Source organism: Lepus europaeus, chromosome 13, assembly GCF_033115175.1.
Source record: "Lepus europaeus isolate LE1 chromosome 13, mLepTim1.pri, whole genome shotgun sequence".
Taxonomy (NCBI): domain Eukaryota; kingdom Metazoa; phylum Chordata; class Mammalia; order Lagomorpha; family Leporidae; genus Lepus; species Lepus europaeus.
Window position 1 is genome coordinate 21257445 of NC_084839.1, and position 26397 is coordinate 21283841.

At 45.7% G+C, this 26397-nt stretch overlaps 1 protein-coding gene across 4 annotated transcripts in view; it reads left to right on the forward strand.

Moving 5' to 3' along the window:
* The window catches only part of FAM228B (family with sequence similarity 228 member B), a 47294-nt gene extending 30258 nt beyond the window's left edge, over positions 1 to 17036 (forward strand). For 3 of the 4 annotated variants that reach the window (XM_062209039.1, XM_062209038.1, XM_062209040.1), the window contains 7 exons: positions 747 to 938; positions 3397 to 3477; positions 6115 to 6202; positions 6296 to 6452; positions 10013 to 10120; positions 13489 to 13633; positions 16828 to 17036. In XM_062209039.1, the coding sequence (XP_062065023.1) occupies positions 747 to 938; positions 3397 to 3477; positions 6115 to 6202; positions 6296 to 6452; positions 10013 to 10120; positions 13489 to 13633; positions 16828 to 16857 (801 nt within the window). In that variant the 3' untranslated portion in view covers positions 16858 to 17036. The remainder of the gene's footprint in view (positions 1 to 746; positions 939 to 3396; positions 3478 to 6114; positions 6203 to 6295; positions 6453 to 10012; positions 10121 to 13488; positions 13634 to 16827) is intronic. The other variant, XM_062209041.1, reaches the window with a different exon arrangement.
* The last annotated feature ends 9361 nt before the right edge of the window (positions 17037 to 26397 follow it).

A 26397-nucleotide genomic window follows, 5' to 3' on the forward strand; every position in this document is an offset into this window, starting at 1 on the left:
TGAATCTCTGGTTTTGTCTTCATGATTCTGCCCCTCTAGCTAGTTCATCTATGTGAGATGTCACATTATTTGACCTTTTGTGTCTGACTTGTTTCACTTTGGCACATTGTTTTCAAGGTTTGTCCATGGTGTAGCAGGTGTCAGAGCACCATTCCTTTTTATGGCTGAATGCTGTTCCATTGTATGTGTCTACCAGGTTTTATTTATCTATTCACCTGTTGGTGGAACCTGGGTTGTTTCCACCTTTTGGCTCTTATGGACACTGCAGCAGTGAACAAATACCTATTTGAATCCCTATTTTAATTTTTTGGTCTGCATCCAGGAGTGGAACTCCTGGGCCATATAGTGATTCTGTTCATGTTCTTGAGGTACAAACTAAACTGGAAATCTTTTAGGACTCTAGGAAATGGTTTTTCTCTCCTGTATGTCTTCAGTTACTGTTATATAAACTATGTCATACATACACAAGTAAGTGTATGTCTGTATACTGTCCCTACTCCCCCTGTTTTGTAGATTTGCTTTTCAGTCTGTCTCCGAGGAGAGCAGGCCTGTTGTCTCAATTACTTATGTATCGCTCATTTCCAACATAGTATGCATCAAACTGGACAAGCCAAATAAATGACTGATTAATGAATGCCCTTGTGGGTTATTCTTAGGAATGAACTTACAAAGTTTGAGCACTAGAACATTTTAGAACAGCGAAGCTTCAGGATAATGTATTTGTCTTTTCTATCCCTGTTTTCTAGGAACTAGACAAGTATTTACAGCATTATGACTTCTTAAAGGCAAGAAAGAAAGAGATGTTACATAAAAGATGGGTCGACAACGTGGCAGATCCTCTCCAGAAGAAAATCTTAGAAAACATTGGTTCACATAAGAAGATTAAAAAAAGGAGACAAGAGGAACTAGATAGTTTCTTAAAATATGTAAATAAGAAGGTACTAAGAGATCATTTGATACTTTTTTTTAGTTGGTTTAAAAACTATATTTAGCAGGACAAATATCTGATGTATTTTTTAAAAAAATATTTATTTATCTATTGGGAAGGCAGAGTCACAGAGAGGGAGATCTTCCATCCGCTGGTTGACTCTCCAAGTGGTCGCAACAACTCGGGCTGGGCTAGGCCAAAGCCAAGAGCCAGGAACTTCTTCTGGGTCTCCTATGTGGGTGCGGGGGCCCAAGGACTGCTTTCCCAGGAACATTAGCAGGGAGTTGGATTGGAAGTGGAGCAGCTGGGGCTCAAACCAGTGCCCATGTGGGATGCCAGCACTGCAGGCTGTGGTTTAACCTGCTGCCCCACAACAACGGCCCTGATGTAGTTGTTGAGATACTGCTTGTGCTGCCTGAATTTGGGTCCCAGCTCTGCTTCCCATTTCCAGCTTCCAGCTAATGCACTCATGTAGTTGAGTCCCTTCCACCTAGGTGGGAGACCTAGATGGAGTTTCTACCTCCTGGCTTCAGACCGTTCACGCCCTAGCAATCGCAGGCATTTGAGGGAATGGACCAGCAGAGGAAATGTCTGTCTCTGCCTTTCGGAAGTTAAAAACAAAAATTGGGGCCAGCATTGTAGCAGGTCAGCATACCTTATGGGTGTTGGTTTGAGTCCTGGCTGTTCCACTTCTGATTCAGCTCCCTGCTATTGTGCCTGGGAAAGCAGCACAAGATGGCCCAACATCCTGGGCCCCGCCATCCACATGGGAGACCTGGATAAAGCTTCTGGCTTCAGACTGGCCCAGCCCTGGTTACTGTGGTCATCTGGGGAGTGAACCAGATGGGCAATCTGTCTCTTCCTCTCTGTAACTCTGCCATTCAAATAAATACATAAATAATCTTAACAAAAACAAAAAAATAAAAAGTATGGTTACCCTTGTTTTACCCAAACAAGTTGCTTCTTACCCCTGTATATATGTGTGCAATCTATACTGTTATAACATGAAGAACTCTTATTTATTTATTTATTTATTTATAAAGATTTATTTATTTGAAAGAGTAACAGAGAGACAGAGAGATCAATCCTCCATCCACTGGGTCACTACTCAGGACTATTCCAGGCTGAATCCAGGAGCCCAGAATTCTGTCCAGGTCTCATCACTTACTACTTTCCCAAGTCCATTAGCAGGGAGCTGGATTGGAAGTGGAGGAGCCAGGACTCAGACCAGGCACTCTGATATGGGATGTGGGCATACTAAGCAGCAGCTGTGTCACAATGAAGTATTATTAAATCCAGAGCACATGGGGAGAATGGAGGAGTAAAATTTGGTCTGGATTTAACTGTACTTTAGGACCACTTTCATTTGTTCTTTCCATGTAACTATTAATTTATCCATTTATAAAATAAAGGCCTTTGGTTCAGGATATTTTTCTTTTGTTCTGGAGCTTTATTATTTAAAAAGTTCTTTTTTTTTTTTTTTTTTTACAGGCAGAGTGGACAGTGAGAGAGAGAGACAGAGAGAAAGGTCTTCCTTTTGCCATTGGTTCACCCTCCAATGGCCGCCGCGGTAGGCACGCTGCGGCCGGCACACCGCACTGATCCGATGGCAGCAGCCAGGTGCTTTTCCTGGTCTCCCATGGGGTGCAGGGCCCAAGCTCTTGGGCCATCCTCCACTGCACTCCCTGGCCACAGCAGAGAGCTGGCCTGGAAGAGGGGCAACCAGGACAGAATCCGGTGCCCTGACCGGGACTAGAACCCGGTGTGCCGGCGCCGCAAGGCGGAGGATTAACCTAGTGAGCCGCGGCGCCGGCCAAAATTTCTTAAAATAAATACTTGACTAGTAAGCATTCAAAAACACATTCTAATAATGTTTAGTGCTCCAACATTCCTATTAAAATCTTGCAAATTTTATATAGATGCCTTCCAGCACTATGATATGCGTTTTTTTTTTTTTTTTTTTTTTTTTGACAGGCAGAGTGGATAGTGAGAGAGAGAGACAGAGAAAGGTCTTCCTTTTTGCCATTGGTTCACCCTCCAATGGCCGCTGCAGCCGGCGCATCTCGCTGATCTGAAGCCAGGAGCCAGGTGCTTCTCCTGGTCTCCCATGCGGGTGCAGGGCCCAAGGACTTGGGCCATCCTCCACTGCCTTCCCGGACCATAGCAGAGAGCTGGCCTGGAAGAGGGGCAACCGGGATAGAATCCGGCGCCCCAACCGGGACTAGAACCCGGTGTGCCGGCGCCACAAGGCGGAGGATTAGCCTGTTAAGCCACAGCGCTGGCCTATGATATGCATTTATTATTTACATAAACTGAGTTCAAATTTGGTCTTCTCTTTCCTTTTGCATTTGCCATTCATGTGCTTTGAAGCATAAGAATAGGACTGTGTGTTGGATCCTTGGGTCCTATTAGGCTCAAATTAACTGCTCACCTCTATTCTCATATATACCTTTGTTTCCTTCCAACAGGGAAATGCGTTTATAGAACATTACGATCCAAAAGAGTATGATCCTTTTTATATGAGCAGAAAGGACCCCAGTTTTCTGAAGGTAGGGTGGATTTCTAATTTTAACTTTGGTATTATGTGTTTGGCTGTTGTGAACAGCCCTAATATTTGATATTTGAGTAGTCTTTTAATGGTTCTCTAAAAATAAAATCTTACTTTAGGAATAGTTTCATATCTCCATATGAAATGTGTTCATAAAGAAAAAAAAAAATCAAGGGCCAAAGTAGAATTTTTTAAACGGATTCATTCACTTATTTGAAAGAGTCACAGATAGAGAGAGTGAAACAGAGAGAAGTCTTCCATCTGCTGATTCACTCCTCAGATGAGCGCAACAGCATGGACTGGGCCAGGTCAGAGTCAGGAGCCTAGAGAACTCCATCCGGGTCTTCCACGTGGGTGCAGGGGCCCGAGCACTTGGACCATTTTCTCTTGCTTTCCCAGGTAAAATTAGCAGGGAGCCGGATTGGAAGTGGAGCAGCTCAGACTTGAATCAGTGTTCATATGAGATGTTAGTATCACAGGCTGTGGCTTAACTCACTGTGCCACAATGCCAGCCCAACTTTCTTTTCTTTTCCTTTTCTTTCTTTCTTTCTTTTTTTTTTTTAAAGATTTATTTACTTGAAAGTCAGAGTTACAAGAGAGAGAAGGAGAGGCAGAGAGAGAGAGAGAGAGGTGTCTCCCATCTGCTGGTTCACTCCCCGGATGGCTACAACAGCCGGGGCTGCACCAATCTGAAGCCAGGAGCCAGGAGCTTCCTCCAGGTTTCCCACACAGGTGCAGGGGCCCAAGGATTTGGGCCATCCTCCACTGCTTTCCCAGGCCACAGCAGAGAGCTGAATGGGAAGCGGAGCAGCCCAGACTCAAATCGGCACTCACATGAGATGCAGGCTCTACAGGCGGTGGCTTTACCTGTTAAGCCACAGCGCCAGCCCCCTGACTTTCAATTCTTAAAGTTTAATTTATCTTTATGTATTTGAAAGGTAGGGGAGGGTGGGAGAGAGATAGAAACCGTTCATCCTGTGGTTCACTCCCCAAATGCCTGCAATAACTAGAGCTGGGTTAGGCCAAAGTCAGGAGCTTGAAACTCCATCTTGGTCTCCTGTGTGGGTGACAGGAGCCCAAATATGATCCATCAGTGCTGCCTTCTAGGGTATGCATTGGCAGGAAGCTGGATTGGAGGTGGAGGTGGGATTCCATCCCAGGCACTCCAGTATGGGATGTGGGTACCCTAAGCCATGTTTTTTGTTTGTTTGTTTGTTTTTGTTTTTGTTTTTTTGACAGGCAGAGTAAGACAGTGAGAGAGAGAGAGAGACAGAGACAGGTCTTCCTTTTTCCATTGGTTCACCCCCAAAGTGGCTGCTACGGTTCTAGTCCCGGCTGCTCCTCTTCCAATCCAGCTCTCTGCTATGGCCTGGGATAGCAGTAGAGGATGGCCCAAGTCCTTGGGCCCCTGCACCCACATGGGAGACCCAGAAGAAGCTCCTGGCTCCTGGCTTTGGATTGGCGCAGCTCCGGCTGCTGCGGCCAACTGGGGAGTGAACCATCAGATGGAAGACTTCTCTCTCTCTGCCTCTCCTCTCTCTGTGTAATTCTTTCAAATAAAAATAAATAAATCTTTTTTTTTAAAAAAAGAAAAATTCCAGGGGCCAGTTTAACTCTAAATAGTGTTGATGTATATTATAACTATTTCAGAAAAATAAGTTTTGTTTTATTAGAAAGATACAGGGGTGACCTTTTTAGCTGGTAGAATTTCAGTGACTAGGCTAGACCATGAATGTCTGTTGCTGGATGCTATTTTCATGTGTAGAACTGCTATTTTCATATGTGGGGTCATTTGATATTGATAATGTTGACCATTAAAATAAATTTAGCACTTCAATACCTTGGTTCTTAGATGATCTACATTTTGAATACTATTTTTGTTTTGCATATTTGTGAGTTATATTTTGATTATGGAAGACAGGGATTAAGATGAATATATGAAAATTTGTTTCTTTTGTACATGGGAAATAAAAATTTCAAATTTGATAATACATGTTTTAAAAAGATTCTTGAAGACTGAACCTACTCTTAGAAACAAGAGCTAACCTTGCCTCTTTGGCTGAGTTTGTTCAGAGTTATCAAGGGGTTCCACCTCTTGGGGATGTGTTAAATGTATAAATGCAAGCCAGCTATTAGTTTGTAGATAATGTATATTTATTTATTTGAAAGGCAGAGTTACAGATAGGCAGAGGCAGAAAGAGTGAGTGAGAGAGTGAGTGAGAGAGAGAAAGAGAGAGAGAGAGAAAGAGAAAGAGAAAGAGGTTGGTCTTCCATCTGCTGGAAGACCATATATGGCCACAAAGGCTGGAGCTGTGCCGATCCAAAGCTGGGAGCCAGGAGCTTCTTCTGGGTCTCCCACATGGGTATAGGGGCCCAAGGACTTGGGCCATCTTCTACTGCTTTCCCAGGCCATAGCAGAGAGTTGGATCAGAAGTGGAGCAACCAGGGCTTGAACTGGCGCCCATATGGGATACCAGCACTGCAGGTGGTAGCTTTATAAACTATGCAACAGTGCCGGCCCAGATAATGTACTGTTGACTCTTTTGTTGTAAGAGCACATGTGGATACTTAGGATAGATAGTAAATGTTTAGTACTCAGACCTGCAACCCAGTCCTCAAACAAGTGCTTTTCTTGTAGGTTACCATGCCACCATTTCATGATCCTTTGAAAAAAGCACAATGTGATAAGGATGATGAGAAAAGAACTCTTCTTCAGTGTGAGACAGGTACTCAGTCCCTCACTGTTCTGTGATTTCATAGACCAGGAGCAGTGGCAGTTACATTTAAGGTGCTAATTTAGATTACTAATCTTCCTGCAGGCAAAATATATACCATGAAAGAGTTTAAAGAGGTTGAAAAGGCCCAGCTGCATTCCAGATTCCCAAGGATTTCCACTTCCAGGCACTTTATGACTCCAAATGAATGGCTTAAATTACCTACAAGATACATTGAAAGTGAATTTTGTAAAAGGAGCAGGTAATGGTTAATACAGAAACTACAGAACCTTTTGAGCTTTGAAATTTCTTAAACCAGTGATATAAAATGTCCCATTGTTATGGCTTTTAAACCATTCATTTTTCAGTGAGAAGTCTACTGTAATTCTTTGTTCCTCTGTTATAATCTTTCTTTCTTCTTGGGTACTTTCAAGATTTTCATTAGGTAGACTATCATGTGTCTAAGTTTGTATTTTTCTTTCCAAGAGTTCTTTGAGACTTTTGTATCTGTGTTTTTATGTCTTAGATCATTTTGGGGAGACATTAGATCATTTCACTTCAAATATTTCTTTTCTTTTCTTTTTTTTTTTCTTTTTCTTTTTTTTTTTTTGACAGGCCGAGTGGATAGTGAGAAAGAGACAGAGAGAAAGGTCTTTCTTTTTGCTGTTGGTTCACCCTCCAATGGCCGCTGCGGCCGGCTCATCTCACTGATCCGAAGCCAGGAGCCAGGTGCTTCTCCTGGTCTCCCATGCGGGTGCAGGGCCCAAGGACTTGGGCCATCCTCCACTGCCTTCCCGGGCCATAGCAGAGAGCTTGCCTGGAAGAGGGGCAACCGGGATAGAATCCGGTATCCCAACCGGGACTAGAACCCGGTGTGCCAGCGCCGCAAGGTGGAGGATTAGCCTGTTAAGCCAAGGCGCCGGCCATCACTTCAAATATTTCTTATGCCTCATTCTTTCTTTTTCCATTCAAAGACTCTAATTATATGTTTTTAAAAATATTTATTTATTTATTTGAAAGTCAGGGTTACACAGAGAGAAGAGAGGCAGAGAGAGAGAGAGAGGTCTTCCATCCACTGGTTCACCCCCAGTTGGCCACAACAGCCGGAGCTGCACTGATCTGAAGCCAGGAGCCAGGAGCTTCTGGGTCTCCCACACAGGTGCAGGGGCCCAAGGACTTGGGCCTTCTTCTACTGCTTTCCCAGGCCATAGCAGATGGGAAGTGCGGCAGCTGGGAAGTGGATGGGAAATGGAGCAGCTGGGTCTGGAACCTGCGCCCATATGGGATGCTGGTGCTTCAGGCCAGGGCATTAACCCACTGCACCACAGCGCTGGCCCCAAATTATATATTAGACTACTTGATACTACCCACAGTGCCATAACTCTTTGATATATTTTTAAAAAGATTTTTTGTTATTTATTTGAAAGGCAGAGTTACAGAGAGGCAGAGGCAGAGAGAAAGATCTTCTATCTGCTGGTTCATTACCCAGACGGCCATGACAGCCGGAGCCGTGTGGATCCGAAGCCAGGAGCCAGGAGCTTCTGGGTCTCCCACAGAGGCGCAGGGGCCCAAGAACTTGGGCCATCTTCTACTGTTTTCCCAGACTACAGCAGAGAGCTGAATTGGAAGTGGAGCAGCCGAACTCGAATCGGCATCCATATGAGATGCTGGCACTGCAGGTGGCTGCTTTACCGGCTTAGCCGCAGCGCTGGCCCCTTCTATCTTTTTAAAATATTTATTTATTTGAAACTCGTTACAGAGCAGGAAGCAGAGATAGAGAGAGGTCTTCCATCTGCTGGTTCACTCCTCAGATGGCTATAATGGCTAGGGTTCAGCCAGGATGAAGCCAGGAGCCAGGAGCTTCTTCTGGGTTTCCCACTGGGGTGCAGGGTTCCAAGCCCTTGGGCCATTTTCGCTACTTTTTCCAGGCCATTAGCAGGGAGTTGGATCAGAATTGGAGCAGCTGGGTCTCAAACCATCACCCATAGGTGATGCTGACACTGCTATGCGACAGTCCCAGCCCCTAAACATTGACTTTTTTCCATTCTGCTTCTAGGCTCAAATTAGATGTATATTAGACCTTCTTATATAAAGGGTCTTCAAAAAGATCATGGAGAATGCACATTATGAAAAATCATACATTGGTTTCAAAGATTTTTGGTAGCAAAATCATCTTTTAATTTCATTTTTACATGAACATATGGCTGTACGCTTCATATCTTTTAATATGTCCTTTGTATTTTTCATCTCCTTAAGTAATTTCCTTGGATATATTTTCCAATTTGCTAATTGTTTTTAAAATTTTTATTTATTTGAAAGACAGAGCCCTCCCATCCAGTGGTTCATTCCCTAAATGCCTGCAAAAGCCAGAGCTAGGCCCGCTCGACACCAGGAACTCAATCTGGGTTTCCTAATTGGGTGGCAATGACCCACCTACCTGAGCCATCACCTGCTGCCTCCATGGTGTGCATTAACAAGAAGCTAGAAGAGAGCAGAGCTGGGATTCGAACCCAGGTGTTCTGATATGGGATGCATGTGTCTCAAGTGGTGTTTTAACCACTTTGCCAAGCTTCTGCTCCCTCTAGCTTGCGAAATCTCTCTTCACTGTATTGAATATTAAAATTTTAATTTCATAAGTCCTTCTATCTTTCAATATGCATGTTCATCCTGGGGGCTCTTTTATTTATTTGAGAGGTAGAGACAGGAAGAGGGAAAGACAGAGAAAGAGGTCTTCCATCTGCTGGTTCACTCCCCAAATGGCCACAATTTTTGCAGCTGGGCTACCTCTGAAGTCAGGAGCCAGGAGCTTCTTCCAGGTCTCCCACATGGGGGTGCATGGGCCCAAGATTTGGGCCATCTTCTCCTGCTTTCTCAGGTCATAGCAAAGAGCTGGATTGGAAGAGGATCAGCTGGGACTTGAAACTTACTAAGCCACAGCGCCTGCCGCCCTCCCGCCTTTTGAGATTTATTTGTTTATTTGAAAGGCAGAGTTACAGAGAGAGACAGAGATCTTCTATCCGCTGGTTCATTCCACAAATGGCCACAATTGCCAGAGCTGCGCCAATCCGAAGTCAGGAGCCAGGAGCTTCTTCTGGGTCTCCCTTGCCGATACAGGGACCCAAGCACTTAGGCCATACTCTGCTGCTTTCCTAGGCCAAAGCAGACAGCTGAATCAGGAGTGGAGCAGCCGGAACTCTAATCAGTGCCCATATGGGATGCCGGCACTGTAGGTGGCAGCTTTACTCTCTAAGCCACTGTGCCGGCCCCGCAGAGGGCTCTTAATGCATTCTTATCTTGGTGACTGAATCCTTTCTTTCTTTAAACATTTTAAACACTGCTGTACTACAGTCTGTATCGTCACCATGCCATTTAAAGGGATGTTCTACACAGGGCCAGTCTTGTACTTCCAGTCAACTCCTGCATGGGTGTAAGACTGGGAACCTGATGTACCCGTCTGTCCTGCTATGGCAAGAGAGACTGGGAAATGCAGCGTTTGATTCTCTGTGGGGGAAAGCATTGTACGTTTATCATGGTAAAAGGTAATGTTTATTTAAAGGCTTTTTACATTGGAGTACCAACTCTTAGTGGATGGGGAGTGGAGTAAACTTTGCCTAGGCAATTCTTAGTTCTCAGTGAATCAATTAAATAAATTTCCATCATGGTTTCAGAAACTCTTAAAACCCTAATCTCATCCAAAATGTAAAACTGTATGAAATAGTGGTATTTTGAGACTATATATGTAGCAGTCAGTATATTACAATTTCTGTATAAGTATAATCCAGTTGTTTTGAAAACATCCTCACACATATTCTCTTGTTCAAGGTTAAAAGTGAAAGTGAATTTCAATGAAAGTAGTTTTGATTTGAGATCCTTGGCAAGAACTCCTCATCTTCTGGAATCCCAGGAAAAAGAAAAAGAAGTTATTTACAAGTAAGCCTGTTGTTCCATAGCCTTGTTTCCTCTCAGTTAAGATGCTTGGCAGAGTTACCACCCCCTGCCTTCCTTCAAATTGCTGGAGTCTGTGGGGCCTACTCCAGGCTCCCTGTGGCACATCAGGCAGCCCCCATCACTGTATCTGGTGAGCTGGCAACTTTCCTTTGGCTTTTCTGGTTTTAAAGAAGGCAGACCTCACACATTCAGAAATATCAAGCATGGACCAGGGGAAAAATTGTTGCCAACTTGTACTAAAGCTAAATGTTAGGAGATTTTTTAATTGAATTGGAACAGAATAAATGGAGTTTGGGACTGGTTTTAGTAGGTAGCAACTGTTACAATATTGTGCCCAGATGTTATAATCAAAGAAGTGATGCATGCTGCTATGTATATAACGTGGGGAATCATCTCAATTAACTAGTTACAGAATTAAGAGAGATCCTATATAACTTGTAACAATCTGTTTAAAAGTAATGTGATTCTTCAGACATTGCTGGAGGGAATGTAAAATGGTACAGCAAATTGGAAAACAGTTTGGCAATTTCCCAATATGTTAAACATTAAATTGCCATGTGAGCCCGTAATTCAACCCCTAGATTTCTGCTCAGGAGAAATGAAAACATATACCCATATAAAGGCTAGTACAGCAAGGTTCACAGTGGCATCGTTCATGATACCTAAAAGGTGGAAACGCAAATGTTCATCAGTTGATGAATGGATGAACAAAATGTGGTATATCCATACAGTGGAATACTGTGTGACAATTAAAAGGAAGGACAGCTTCTGAGGAAGGCGTGGTAGCGCTAGCTGCACAGAATCCTTTTGCCCGTTCCTGCTCCTGACTCACCGTTGCTCGCTCTCACTGAGGAACACGTTGGGCAGGAAGCTGTGCCTCAGCCACGGCTTTTAAAGCTATCAGAAAGACGCACACGGAACCAGAGGTGGCCACTCACTGAGTTAGGATCCCCCTGACCAGCAGCAACGTCAAGTCCCGGGAGAAGGTGTGTGCTGACTTACTCAGAGGAACAAAGAGAAGAATCTGAAAGCGAAAGGACGGTTTGGATGCCTACCAAGACACTGCGGATCACAAGAAAAACCCCTCGTGGTGAAGGTTCTGAGAGGTGGGATCAGTCCCAGATGAGAACCCACAGTGGCTCTTTGACTTGCACTGTGCTTCCGAGGTTGTCAATCAGATTACTTCCATCCATGCTGAGCCAGGAGTAGAAGTTGAAGTCACCATTGCAGATGCCTAAGCCAACCAACCATTTTAATAAATTGACTGCCAGTTGTTCACCACCACAACAAAATGATAGAAGTACTGATCATGCTACAGCGTGGATGAACTTCAAACCATTACATGTAGGGAAGGAAGCCAATCACATAAGGCCACATAGCATGTGATCCTTTTCATGTAAAATATTTGGAAAAGGATGTTTATAGAGACAGAAGGTAAACAGTGGTTGCCTATGGCTGGGGGCAGCAATGGGGAGTGACTGTGAATAAGCATGAGGTTTGGGGGCTGATGTATCAGCCCCATTTCTAAATTAGATTGTGGTGACAGTTGCAGACTCTGGAAATATACAAAATCTTGTACACTGGGGCTGGCGCTGTCGCATACGGGTAAAGCTGCCGCCTGCAGCCTGTAGTGCTGGCATCCTATTGGGCACCAGTTCGAGTCCCAGATGCTCCACTTCTAATCCAGCTCTCTGCTATGGCCTGGGAAAGCACTAGAAGATGGTCCAAGTACTTGGGTCCCTGCACCTGTGTGGGAGACCTGGAAGCTCCTGGTTCCTGGCTTTGGATTGGCGCAGATCTGGCTGGTGTGGCCAGTTGAGGAGTGAACCAGTGGATGGAAGACCTCTGTCTCTCTGTCTCTCCTCTCTGTAACTCTGAATTTCAAATAAATAAATAAATCTTTAAAAAAATGCAACAACAACAACAACAAAAAAAAAACAAACAAAAAAAACTTGTACACTTAAAATGGGTCAGTTTTATGTTATGTATCTTAGTAAAGGTGTTGATAACAATAATAAAAAAAAAAAGAACCTAACAAGGTGGAAGAAAGATGAGCTTGCACTGTATGTTTTATAGGAGGCTGACCTACAATCCTCTGTTCCTAAAACATGCCCAAAGTAAGCTGCAGTAGCTGCTCTTCCGTTTCCCTCTAAAGGCTCAGCATCTGCTTCATAAACAGTGAAGCTGAGGCCAGAGGGCTTTTAGAGGGCTTGATGCTGTTTGACCAGCAACAACCACTTGCTTCATGAGGAGCTGAGTGACTTAAAGTAGACATAAATGACTGTTGGAGATGGCACTGGCCATCATGGACTTCTCAGGGTCCGTGACACTGTCCATGGTTTTAGAATTTGCTGCTTTGTTTTTTGATTTGGAGCTGGGACTGAGGAACAAAAGGAAGTACTAAAACCAAGCCTAAGCCACCTGCTTGGTAGCTGAGGCCTTAGAAGACGGAATGATTCAGAATCACTCTTGTAAGCGTCCAGAGGAGTATTGTCCTCGACAGTGCTGTCATGGTCTCAATCACATGTGTTGGGGCAAGATTTCAGGATAATCAAGAAATCAATACTGTCTAAAGTACATAAATGGTATAAAAGGAGAGATTTTGTCCTCAAACAAAATAAGGAGAATATTGCCTTGTTGGGAAGCGGGGTAAACCCAGCAGCTAAGATTCCCACATCCCTGATGGGAGTAACTGGGTTCCATTCTGGGCTCTGGCAGACTCTGGGAGGCAGTGGTGCAGGCTCAAGTAATTGGGTTCCTGCCACACCTGTGGGAGACCTGGATTGACTGCCTTGCTCCCAACGTTAGTCCTGGCCCAGCCTTGGCTGTTGTTAGCATTTGGAGAGTGAATTAGCAGGTGGGAGGGTGTTCTTTCTCTCCCTCTCTCTGTCTCTTAGATGAATAATTAAAATTTAAAACCCCAGATATTGTGTTGTTGGAGGACCTGGGGTGCATATTTTAGATTAGAGCCTTAAGTCTGTGAATTTTCCCCAAAGGAAGCAGAATTGGATCCTCTCCCATAAACTAGGGAAGCATGTCAAGTATGGCAGCAGGGGTGGAGGAGGCACGTTTGTCTCTAGCACAAGTAGACCTTTCCAAGACAAGAAGGACACCCTTGTGAGGAGGTTGCTTGTCCCTCCCACTGGCCTTCATCAGCTGTTTGACTAAGCAGCAAAGAGACTTTGGATGGAACTACTGTCAGGACAAGGTAACACTACTACTTGGGCTTATTTTTCATAAGAATACATAAATTCATATAGAACTCGTCACTTCAAATCTAAATAAAAATGTTAAATGCTACAGTTGAATAAGGAGTTAAGAGAATTTTCTCTTTTGGCTCTTCCCCACAGAAGCCAAGGGCCATCCTTTCTGGAAAAAGAACCCGTGTATCATCAGGAAGGAAAGAATCCAAGTCTCAAAGAGGCCAACTCTGAAGGGCACTTTTCTTCCTGGAACCTCAGCCAGGAGGTGAAAAGGGATGGAGACCAGGATACGGTGAGAGCTGGGGCAGTCCTGCATTGCAGTACACAGAGCAGCGGATACCCAAACGTGGGCAACAGAGAACTGTGTATGGCAGGCTTCTGAGGAGAGGAGGCCGTGGGCCCCACTTCAAAAAGGAGTGTAAGAAACTGAGAGGCAGGTGTCCTCAGAGAGCTGTCCCCAGCAACCTGGAGGAGCTGCACCACGAGGCGCCCTTGGGGTGTGGGTAGACTGCACTGTCTAGGATTTCCCTGGCTCCCTCTCTCCTGAGTTTTCCCCTTCATTCACTCATCTCCCTGTCATTTACCACTTACTATACCCAAGCCAGGCTCCAAATTTTGTTCCCCTTCCTTCAATTAAGTAGAAAATTTTTCAGGGCTGGGATTGTGGCATATAAGGTAAAGCCACTGCCTGAGACGCTGGCATCCCCTATGGGCACTGGTTCACATCCTGGCTGCTCCACTTCTAATGCAGCTCCCTGCTAATGGCCTGGGAAAAGTAGCATGGGAGACATGGATAAATCTCCTGGCTCCTGGCTTTGGCCTGGCCGTGCTCTGGCTATTGCAGCTATCTGGGGAGTGAACCATGGGTGGAAAATCTCTCTCTCTCTCTCTTTCTCTGTAACTCTCTCAAAAAAATAAAATAAAAAGACCAATATAAATTAAAATGGTAAAATTTAAGAAACCCCTAGATGGAGAGTGTGAAACTTATAGAAATACAGGTTTTACAGCACACGGATTGCTCCTCCCAGCAACCAGACTTCTGACATGTACATGGTGCTCACCCGACCTGCTCAGCCTGCTGCATCCCAGCCAGGGGTGCCGCTCCTCCTGTGTCTCCTCTCCTCCCCAGCCTGACACTCTGAGGACAGCTCAGGAGAGGGTGTAGAAGTCACAGCCCTCCCAACAGCCCCTGTACCTCCCAGGTGGAATCAGTCTGTGTACAACTTGTATTCTGAGGATGCAGCTGGTCTGACTAGGTTTCTGTCCTATTTCATTTGATTTTTACAATATTTATTTATTTGAAAGAGTTTACAGAGAGAGAAGGAGATAGAGAGATCTCCTATCCACTGGTTCACTCTCCAAATGGCCGCAATGGCCAGGGCTGAGCCAGGACAATGTCAGGAGCCTAGAACTTCGCTTGAGTCTCCCACGTGGGTACAGGGCCCCAAGCACTTGGGCCATCTTCTGCGGCTTTCCCAGGCACAATAGCAGGGAGCTGGATTGGAAGTGGAGCAGTGAGGACTCAAACTGGCACCCATATGGGATGCCAGCATTGCAGGTGATGGCTTAACCTGCTGTTCCACAACACCAGCCCCATGAAAACTTTATAAAACTTCATTAGTGTGTGAGTGTGTATTTAAATATCTATTTATTTGTTCGAAAGGCAGAGTGACAGAGAGAGAGAGAGAGAGAGATCTTCCACCCACTGGTTTACTCCCTAAATGCCCACAATAGCCAGGGCTAGGCCAGGCTGAAGCAAGGAGCCAGAAACTTCATCCAGCTCTCCTTGTCAGTAGTAGGAACTTGAGTACTTTTGCCATTATCCAGTGCTTCCCAGGTACGTTACTGGGAGTTAGGTCAGGAATAGCGTAGCTGGGACTTGAACAAGTGCTCTGAAAAAAAGGGCTGTAGAAGTCCCAGGCGGCAGCTTAATTCAGTGCCTCACAACATCAGCCCCCATTTTGTGTTTTATCTCCATTTACTGCATGTTTTAATATCATCCCATGTCTGTCCTTTCTTTTTTTTTTTTTCTCAGTTGCTAAGCTGCCAACTTATCTTTATTTTGTCCAGATATTTAATGTCATAAACAGTTCAGGGCCAACATTGTGGCACAGCAGGTGAAGCTAGTGGCTGAGATGCCAGCATCCCATATAGGAACGCTGGTTCAAATCCTATTTGGTTCACTTCCTGCTAATGTGCCTGGGAAAGCAGTAGAGGCTGCCACCTACATGGGAGAGCTAGACGGAGTTCCTGGTTCCTGGCTTCACCCTGGACCAACCCCTGCTGTCGTGGCCACTTAGGGAGTGAACCAGAGGATGGAAGGTCTCTCTCTCGCTTTCTCTGTCATTCTGCATTTCAAATAAAGAAATCTTAAAAAGTTCAGATTTCTTCATGGTCCTATCTTTTCCCAGCTTTTTAATGACTCAATAGTAGAAACAGCCGCTCACTGCTACAAAGCAGAATGAGCTGTCATTCATAATGCTGTCGGTGTCAGCATCCCAGAAGTAGTGGCGGCTCTGAGTCCCCTTTGCCTTTGTTCTCCAGTCCCTGCAGTGCCACCACTTTACGTTTCCAATCTTCCTTTTCATTTGTCTTTTATGTTTTCTGAGGACAGCTCTGTGGGCAGAGGCGGTTCCTCGGGAGAGCATGCAGCAGTTGCCAGTTTCTCTTCCTCCAAGGCTTGGACACTGTCTAGCCACAAAGGGATGGAACCTTTTTCTGTGTCCATTTTGACCACAAGAAAGCTGCAGGACACTTTTCTCATCTGTAATCAAAGTCCTTGGCACCAGCACTGTCCGTACCAAGCATCAGATTCAGCAGTCTGCTTTCAAACAACAGATAAGGGTTTGGGAAATCGTTCCTTAAATTCGTTTGCTTTTGTGAAGATGAGGTTAGTGATGCAGCCTGCAGACCCAGCTGCCTGCTCTCTGGCAGAGCATCGGGGTGGTGGTCTAACACACACAGGGGAGATCCAGACTCAGTTCCTGCTGCCTGACTTCGGCCTGGCCCTGCCTCGGCTCTTGCAGGCATTCAGGTAGTGACTCAGAGGACGAAAGCTAGCTCGCTCTCTCCCTCTCTCTTTCTCTCTTCCTCTCTCTTTCTATTACTTTGCCTTTCAAATAAATTATAAATACAACTTCAAAAAAGAATCCAGTATTTCCTAAATCACAACAGTCCTAGTGTGAAGTACTCCATACACTGACCACGTCTGTTTGAGAGCAGGACAACTGGGGATCCCTCAAGTCAATACACAAACCAGTGGCTGTGTATGGCAAGGCTGGCTCTCCCTGAATCTGCACGTGCTGCTGAGTCCGGACAGAGTGGGGAGGGCTGAGGGAGGAGGTTCAGGGGAGAGCCTGCCTGCGAGGTGTGTCAGCTCTGGCAGGAGCAAGGCTCAGAGGGATCAGCTCGGCTTAGCTGGGAGACTGCACTGCAGGCCCCTCAGCCCTGTTCACACTCAGTGCTTCTCTTTTGTCACCTTCGAAGGTGTTAGCAACCACGGAGCACACATCCTGACCCTTGGCTGGTGGAAGGGGACACGAAGGAGGCTGCCTCAGAGGACATCCTCTGTCTACAGGGTGAGGACCAAGGAAGCACTCAGGAATGGTTCTGTTGCCAAGAAAAGTGCCTGCAATAAACTTGCTTTAATCTTTGAGTTCAGTGCCTGTGATAATTAAGAAATGGCAATACTAAGTACCAACAGCTATTCAATAAAAATAATAGCTACCTGCTTCTGTGCCCATCTTGATTCATTGAACTTGTTCCTAAAGTATACTCCCTTTGGTCATTCACACACACTCATCCTTACCAGGTTTCTCCAACATTCTTTTTTTTTTTTTGACAGGCAGAGTTAGACAGAGAGAGAAAGGTCTTCCTTCCGTTGATTCACCCCCCCCCAAATGGCCACCACGGCCAGCGCACTGCACCAATCCGAAGCCAGGAGCCAGGTGCTTCTTCCTGGTCTCCCATGCGGCTGCAGGGCCCAAGTACTTGGGCCATCCTCCACTGCCCTCCCGGGCCACAGCAGAGAGCTGGACTGGAAGAGGAGCAACCAGAACAGAATCCGGCGCCCCAACCGGGACTAGAACCTGGGGTGCCGGTGCCGCAGGCAGAAGATTAGCCAAGTGAGCCGCGGCGCCAGCCTTCTCTAACATTCTTTAAAAACTTAAAAAGTCACTCTGAGCACGATGACTTACTCACTGATTCTGATTCTCTCCATCACCCCACAGCTCAGCCACATTTGCATCCTGGCAGGTCATACAGCATAGAAGAGCAGAATTTGTTTTCTCTAGGCAAATGGGGCATCATGGGAACCTTTTATTTTATTTTTTTGTAAGACAAAGTAAAAGAGAAATCGTCCATCTGCTAGTTCACTCCCCCGACACCTGCAACAGCCTGGGCTGGGCCAGACCAATAGCCTGGAACTCCATCTGAGTCTCCCATGTGGGTGACAGGAACCCAGGTACTTGTGCCATTACTGCTCCTCCCAGGGTGTGCACTAACAGGAAGCTGGATCCGAAGTGGAGCACTCAAACCAAGCACTTTGATATGGATGCAGACATTACCAGCAGTGGCTTAACTGCTGCACCACAACACCCGTCCCCAATGAAACCTTTTTAAAGGATTAAAGGAGTCAGTTCTTCACTTCTGTCTGCTCCCACTGCACACATAATCGCCAAGAGCTCCATCCTTCCTACTCAGTGCTCCGGCACCACTATTATTCCACGTGAAGTTGCAATGCAGCAGCCTACCCATTTATGAAATGGAGTGCCACAGACAGGATGGGATTTGTTTAATATGGTGGCCCTGTGTTTTTTATGCCTTGACCCTGGTACCTGAGCTTTCTAGTTTCTTGCTGTAAGTTACTCATTTTTCTCTCTCGTCTCATATGCATCATTTTTAAATTATTCTACCATGACATTTTTTAGCTCCTCACCCCCAATCAACATAATTCCAGATGAAAACTAGATTCATTTTTAAAATCTTCATATTATGGGAAATTTCAGAAAAGTATGCAGAACTAGAGATAACTGTATAATGAGCCCTTCCATACCCATCAGCCAGCTTCTGTGGTGATCACCTCTCAGATAGCCAGGCTGGCTTCATCCATATCCACACCTGCTTCACAAGCCCAACGGGATGATTTTGAAGCCAATCCCAGATATCATATCACAACTGTTATTCACCACTCCACATGGTAGAGAGACGACTTCTTTTGCCTTCCCTGTGGACATGAACACCAATTTCAAATACCTTACAGTTCTTCTAAAGGTTTGCACTATTTCTATATTAATTAAAATCCTTTGTGTTGTAAATAACAAGCCAACTAGAACTAAGCTAAGCAAAAGGGGAATTCATTGGAAGAATACCAAAGTATCTCACAGAATCCTGAAAAAGAAATATGAATTTCTCAGGAAGGGGAGAAACCTTGACAACACTGGGTCTGAGCAGCAAGAGATACGAGACCTCTCTAAGTATCGTCGTGAACATGACTCATGTCTCTGTGCTTTGGTTCCGAAGTCTCCAGTCCTAGAAGACAGCCAGGAGAATCTGATCCCAGCTTGAGTCAGCTCTGCTCCCCTGGACCAGTTAGTCACAGCCAAGAACGAGGTTACATAGGGAGGCACTACCATCAAGAGTCCACCTCTGCAAGCAGAGCCAGGGGCTTGGCAGAGAGATGGGACCAGGCAGGCTTCGCGAAGGAGCTACCTCACGGAACAAGGAGACTGGGAGTCATTGAAGAAAGCTGAGGGGGCTGGCGCTGTGGCTCACTTGGTTGATCCTCCACCTGGAGGCGCCGGCATCCCATATGAGCGCCGGGTTCTAGTCCTGGTTGCTCCTCTTCCAGCCCAGCTCTCTGCTGTGGCCAGGGAGGGTAGTGGAGGATGGCCCAGGTGCTTGGGCCCTGCACCCGCATGGGAAACCAGGAAGAAGCACCTGGCTCCTGGCTTCGGATCGGCACAGCGCCGGCCGTGGCGGCCATTTGGGGAGTGAACCAACGGAATGAAGACCTTTCTCTTTGTCTCTCTGTCTATAACTCTACCTGTCAAATAAATAAATAAGAAAGCAAGCAAGCAAGCAAGCAAGCTGAGACCACGAAGGCAGGCAGGGGTCTTGGAGGTCATGCTAAGGGGTTTGAGATTTATGGGGAGATGCTGTGGGACTTCAAAATACTCTAGTTTTCAGTGCAGTTTTTTTCTTTTATTATCACCTCATCAAGCCAGACTTCCAGAAATCACATTGGCATTAAAGGAATATTGTTACCTCACCTTGATTTTTATCCGGAAGGAGAAAAGTTTGGGTGAAGTGAGCCCAATTCTGTTCCATAAGCCAGTCACTACTGCCTACTCCACAGCAGTTCTTCTGCTTAGCTGGGTGCACTTGGAAATTCTGAAAGTCTTTGTTAACAAACACAGCCCGAGGGGCCAGTGCTGTGGCATAGCAAGTAAAGCCACCATATGGAATGCAGTGCCAGCATTCCACATGAGTGCTGGTCCGAGTCCTGGCTGCTTCACTTTTGATCCAGCTCCCTGCTATGGCCTGGGAAAGCAGCAGAAGACGGCCCAAGTGCTTGGGCCCCTGCACGCACCCATTTGAGAGATCCAGAAGCAGCTCCTGGCTCCTGGCTTCAGATCAGCTCAGCTCTGGCCATTGTGGCCATTTGGGGGGTGAACCAGCGAATGGAAGACTTCTCTCTCTCTCTGCCTTTCAAATAAATAAATATTAAAAAGAAAAAAAAAAAAAACCCACAGCCTGAGTTTATTTCAAGCTCTTGAAATCAGAATCTAAGTGCAGGTTTATTCTTACGGACAAAGTTAATAAGTATACTTCATAAATGACACTGATAGCTTCTGATTGAATAAAGTTTGTGGATAGAAATATTTTTCTCTGTTTTAAATGAATAAAAAAACTACTTAGGCCAAAATGATAAAGGCCCAGTGCAGAGCTTTAAAAGGTTTGATGCACTCTTGGTAGAAGTTAATGTTGATATTGAAATTTCAGTTCATGCGGAAATCAGTCATGTCTCATGACTTATTTTTCATCATTCATTTAGTATTTAAATGTCTATTGTCCCCTAAATACTTTGCCAGTGCTGGGGATATAAAAATAAACAGACATATAGTGGGAGAAAGTGGTGAATAAAATGTTTTAATATTGTAAGATCAATGAATTAGTTGGGGAATATATAAGGAGAAGCAGCAGATTGCAGAAGAGCTTAAAGCAAGAGCCCAGTTAAAGACTTATGAAAAGGCTACCTTGGACAATTATTTCCCACCTGTTAAGAAGACTACGTTGGCCAGCGCCATGGCTCAACAGGCTAATCCTCCGCCTTGTGGCGCCAGCACACTGGGTTCTAGTCCCGGTCAGGGCTCCGGATTCTATCCCGGTTGCCCCTCTTCCAGGCAAGCTCTCTGCTATGGCCTGGGAAGGCAGTGGAGGATGACCCAAGTGCTTGGGCCCTGCACCCGCATGGGAGACCAGGAGAAGCACCTGGTTCCTGGCTTCGGATCAGCGCAATGCGCCGGCCGCAGCAGCCATTGGAGGGTGAACTAATGGCAAAAAGGAAGACATTTCTCTCTGTCTCTCTCTCTATCCACTCTGCCTGTCAAAAAAAAAAAAAAAAAAAAGACTACGTTGGCTTGGGACATCAAGTAAAGAGATGGGTGCTCAGGCACATTTTGAAATCATGTGAGATTGAGATAATTTGAATCAGCAAATCAGGAAAAAGTTTATTTTCAAACTAAATATATTATGAAATACCTTTTGCTTCTGCTTTATGTCATTTAAGCCACCAGCACAGTGTTTTATCCTGCCTATATCTACTTGACAGGCATTTGCTGTTAACCCTGCTATTTGGGTCAGTCCTGCAAGGTCTCATGTCATGGGCAAGACATAAAGATGAGAGAGAGACTCAGCTCCTCTTCTCAAGGTTATACTACACAATGAGTTAGCCTGAAAAGAATCTCTTAATTTATACAGTGCCAACAAAGGCCAAGTGGGGGACCTGGCCTCCCATGCACCTTACCTGAACTTTCTGAAGACTTCTCAGACACATGGATTTCAATTTTTTTTTTTTTTTGGATAAAAACCCTCTTATCAGCCAAGGTAATCTGTGATTATTTTAAAATTTACTGTATATGGGAGAAACCGTCATCTTTCCATTGATTTTTGTTTATAACCCTTGCCTCTATTTCTGCTGAACTACAGTATTTTTGCTTTTTACTTGTTGGAACTCTTTATTTAATGAACATTAAGCCCTTGACTGTAATGTAAATTAAAATGTTATATCAAAAATGAAAAAAGGAAGAAAGAAAAAGAGAGGTAGGAAGGAAGGAAGGGAAGGGGAGAGAGGAAGGGGATATCATTATATTCTTGGAATTGTATCAATGAGCTATAGTGAATCTGTTCTGTATGAATTAATATCACATTAACGTGAAAAAATTATGATGGTAAAAAACCTTTTATTTTAAAAAATTACTTATTTATTTGAAAATCAGAGTTACAGAGACAGAGGGACAGAGAGAGATCTTCCATCTGCCGTTTCACTCCACAGATAGCCGCAATTGCCAGGGTTTCAAAGTTGAAGCCAGGAGCCAGAAACTTCACCTGGGTCTCCCACCTGGGAACAAGGACCCAAGCACTTGGGCCATCCTTTGCTGCTTTTCCCAACTACTAGTGAGGAGCTGGATCAGAAGTGGAACAGCTAGGACTCGAGCCAGCACTCTTATGGGATGCCAGTGTCACAGGTGGTGGCTTTACCTGCTACACCACTATGCTGGCCCCCAGAAATCCTTTATCTTTTACTTCTATTTTAACAAACTTTTTGATGCAACCTTATAGAATACTGCTTAGCAATAAAAAGCAATGAGTACGGATACATGCTACTGACACTTGAAAATGTTACATTAGGTAAAGAAACCCACTTATATGGAAGGTGCAGAACAGGCAAATCTAGAGATAGAAAGTAGATCAGTGGTTGGCCTAGGTCTGAGCAACTTGAGGGGGTTTGGGGGGAGCTGGTGCTGTAGTGCAGGGGTAAAGCCACCGCTTGTGATGCCTGTATCCCACACGAGCACCAGTTTGAGTGCTGGCTGCTTTGCTTCTGAACCAGCTCCCTGCTAACGTGCCTGGGCCGGCAGCAGAAGATGGTGAGAGTATTCAGTCCCCTGCCAGCCATGTGGGAGACCTGGATGGAGTTCCTGGCTCCTGGCCCAGGCCTGGCCCAGGCCTGACCCAGCCCTGACTATTGCGGACTTTTGGGGAGTGAACTGGGGAGAGGAAGGTCCTTGTCTCTTCTCTGTCACTTTGCCTTTCAAATAAGTAAATAAATCTTTAAAAAAATAAAAAAGACACCCACATCCCATAATGGAGTGCCATGTTTGAAGACCAGGCTCTACTCCCAAGTACAGCTTCCTGCTAAGGCTGACAATGGATGACAGCTCCAGTAGTTGGGTCCCTGCTACCTAAGTGGGAGATCTGGATTAAGTTCCTGGGTCCTGGCTTTGGCCCTGGCCCTGGCTATTGTGGGCATTTGAGGAGTGAACCAGTGGATGGGAATGCTGTCTGCTTGCCTCTTAAATAATAAAAACCAGTTTTTAAGTTCATGAAAAATGCGCTTAATGAAAAAAACTATGCATAGATTTCAAGAATTTTTTGTACCAAAATAAACATCTTTTAAATCCCCATGTATGCAAAAACAAAGGGAACAGCATTCCTATGAGCTTTTCTTGAAAAGATTACAAAATAATTACTAAATACTTCGTCAACTAAGACAAAGAAAATACAGCAAAAGAATTGACAATGAACCTTGAATCTATTTTTTTTTTTTTTGACAGGCAGAGTGGACAGTGAGAGAGAGACAGAGAGAAAGGTCTTCCTTTTGCCATTGGTTCACCCTCCAATGGCCGCCGCGGTAGCGCGCTGCGGCCGGCGCACCGCGCTGATCCGATGGCAGGAGCCAGGTGCTTCTCCTGGTCTCCCATGGGGTGCAGGGCCCAAGGACTTGGGCCATCCTCCACTGCACTCCCTGGCCACAGCAGAGAGCTGGCCTGGAAGAGGGGCAACCGGGACAGGATCGGTGCCCCGACCGGGACTAGAACCCGGTGTGCCGGCGCCGCAAGGCGGAGGATTAGCCTAGTGAGCCGCGGCGCCGGCTTGAATCTATTAACTGTTAGACATTCTGAAACAAAGGCAGGATTATGGTCATGGGACAGAATTTAAGTGTTATAAACAGTAACACAAAGGGAAGGAATTAAAAGAAAGTAGTATAAATGCATTATATCTTCACTTTTTCAAAAAAAGATTTATTTATTTATTTTAAAGAGTTACAGAGAGAGAGAGAGAGAAAGAGAGGAGAGAGAGAGATCTTCCATCCACTGTTTCATTTCCTAGATGGCTGCCAAGAGCTTCATCCAGGTCTCCCACATGGATGACAGGGGCTTAAGCACTTGGGCGATTTTCTGCTGCCTTTAGCAGGCCATTAGCAGGGAGCTAGATTGGAAGTGGAGCAGTCGGGACACGAACCCGCGCCCATAGAGGATGCCAGCGTCCTAGGCGACAGCTTTACCAGTATCTTCACTTTTTATGAATGACATTTAAAGCTGTTAAATCAAGTAATGGAGGTCTAAAAGAACATAAATCAAACTTTACCTAATGAATGAGCCAAATAGCATAAGGTGAAGAGAATATGCTTTTGGATTAGAAAGAGCTGCCTTTAAACACTGAGCACTGCTTTGTGACTTTGGCAAGTTGTTCAGTCTCAACTTCCCTGAACAGTAGTTCCCTCGGCAGAAGTGTCTCTCAGGCTTGCTGGGTTTAGAATACAATAAATACTCATTTTTTGCACATATTGGTTAAGGGAAACAGTGCAGCAAATCAACTAAATAAGTAAGTAAAGTTGCTTGGGATGTGATAAGTTTTCTCAAGGTATCCTGCCATACTGAGAAGAAGCTACTGTAGGGCAGGCAGTTGTTCCTGTCACTCCATTGCAGCTGGTTCAAATCCTAGCCTCTGAGCCTGCATATTTTCTTTCCTACCAGATTTGTCTCCTTGGAAAATAATTGCTTGCTCTTGTCTCCAGTGAGAGATCTGAACTTAAACAGAGAAACAAAATTTGTTGGTACTATCTGTTGAGTTTACTTTCCCTCAAATCAAAAAGGAAAGATTGGGATTTTACTCTTATACTGAGGGTGGTTTCAATTTTATGTGTTTTTTTTTTTTTTTTGACAGGCAGAGTGGACAGTGAGAGAGAGAGACAGAGAGAAAGGTCTTCCTTTTCCGTTGGTTCACCCTCCAATGGCCGCTGCGGCCGGCGCATTGCGCTGATCTGAAGCCAGGAACCAGGTGCTTCTCCTGGTCTCCCATGCGGGTGCAGGGCCCAAGCACTTGGGCCATCCTCCACTGCCTTCCCAGGCCATAGCAGAGAGCTTGCCTGGGAGAGGGGCAACCGGGATAGAATCCGGCGCCCTAACCGGGACTAGAACCCTGTGTGCCGGCGCCGCAAGGCGGGGGATTAGCCTGTTGAGCCACGGCGCCGGCAGTTCTCAATTTTAATTTTTAAAATTTTTACTTGAGAGAGAGATCACTTCCATCTTCTAGTTCATTCCCAAATGCTGGCAAAGTCAACTCTGGGCCGGAGTGAAGAAAGGAGTCAAGAGACTGCAACCAGGTCTCCACATGGTGGCAGTGACGCAGGTGCTCAAGTCATCATCTGCTGCCTCCCAGGGTGTGCATTAGCAGGAAGCTGGAATGGGAGCCCATCACTGCAATCCAGGTGCTCCAATGCGGGATGCCTGCGTCCCAAGCTGCATCTTAACACCTATGCCAAATGTCTGCTTTTGACATTTTTTTTTTTTTTTTTGACAGGCAGAGTGGATAGTGAGAGAGAGAGAGACAGAAAGGTCTTCCTTTTTGCCGTTGGTTCACCCTCCAATGGCCGCTGCGGCTGGCTCATCGCGCTGATCCGAAGCCAGGAGCCAGGTACTTCTCCTGGTCTCCCATGGGGTGCAGGGCCCAAGGACTTGGGCCATCCTCCACTGCCTTCCCAGGCCATAGCAGAGAGCTGGCCTGGAAGAGGGGCAACTGGGATAGAATCCGGCGCCCCAACCGGGACTAGAACCTGGTGTGCCGGTGCCGCAAGGCGGAGGATTAGCCTGTTGAGCCATGGCACCGGCCTGCTTTTGACATTTTTAAAGAATATTTTTATTTCTTTGAAAGGCAGAGTTATGGGGGGGGTGGTGGGAAGAGACAGAGAGAGATTTGCTGGTTCACTTCCCAAATGGCCACAACGGCCAAGCTGGGCCAGATCCAAGCCAGGAAGTTCCTCCAGGTCTTCCATGTGGGTGGCAGAGGCCCAAGAACTTGGGTTATCCTCTGCTGCTTTCCCAGGAATATTAGCATGGAAGCTGTATCAGAAGTGGAATAGCCAGGGCTGGCGCCAGGGCTCACTAGGCTAATCCTCTGCCTGCGGTGCCAGCACGCCGGGTTCTAATCCTGGTCGGGGCAGCGGATTCTGTCCCGGTTGCCCCTCTTCCAGTCCAGCTCTCTGCTGTGGCCCGGGAGGGCAGTGGAGGATGGCCCAAGTACTTGGGCCCTGCACCCGCATGGGAGACCAGGAAGAAGCACTTGGCTCCTGGCTTTGGATAGGCGCAGCATGCCGGCTGTAGCGGCCATTTGGGGGGGGTGAAACAATGGAAGGAAGACCTTTCTCTCTCTGTCTCTCTCTCTCTTACTGTCCACTCTGCCTGTCAAAAAAAAAAAAAAAGTGGAACAGCCAGGACAGAGCTAGTGCCCATATATGGGATGCTGGTGGTGCAGGCAGCCGCCAACCTGCTAGGTTGCAATGCCAGTCCCAAGAATTTTTTAAAATAAGCTATTATGAAAAAAAAAATTGTAAGGTTGATTTTATTTATTTAAAAGAGTTACACAGAGTGAGAGATCTTCCATCTGCTGGTTCACTCCCCAAATGGCCGCAAAAGCCAGGGCTGGGCCAGACTGAAGCCAACAGCCAGGAGCGTCTTCAGGGTTTCCCATGTGGCTGCAGGGGCCCAAGGACTT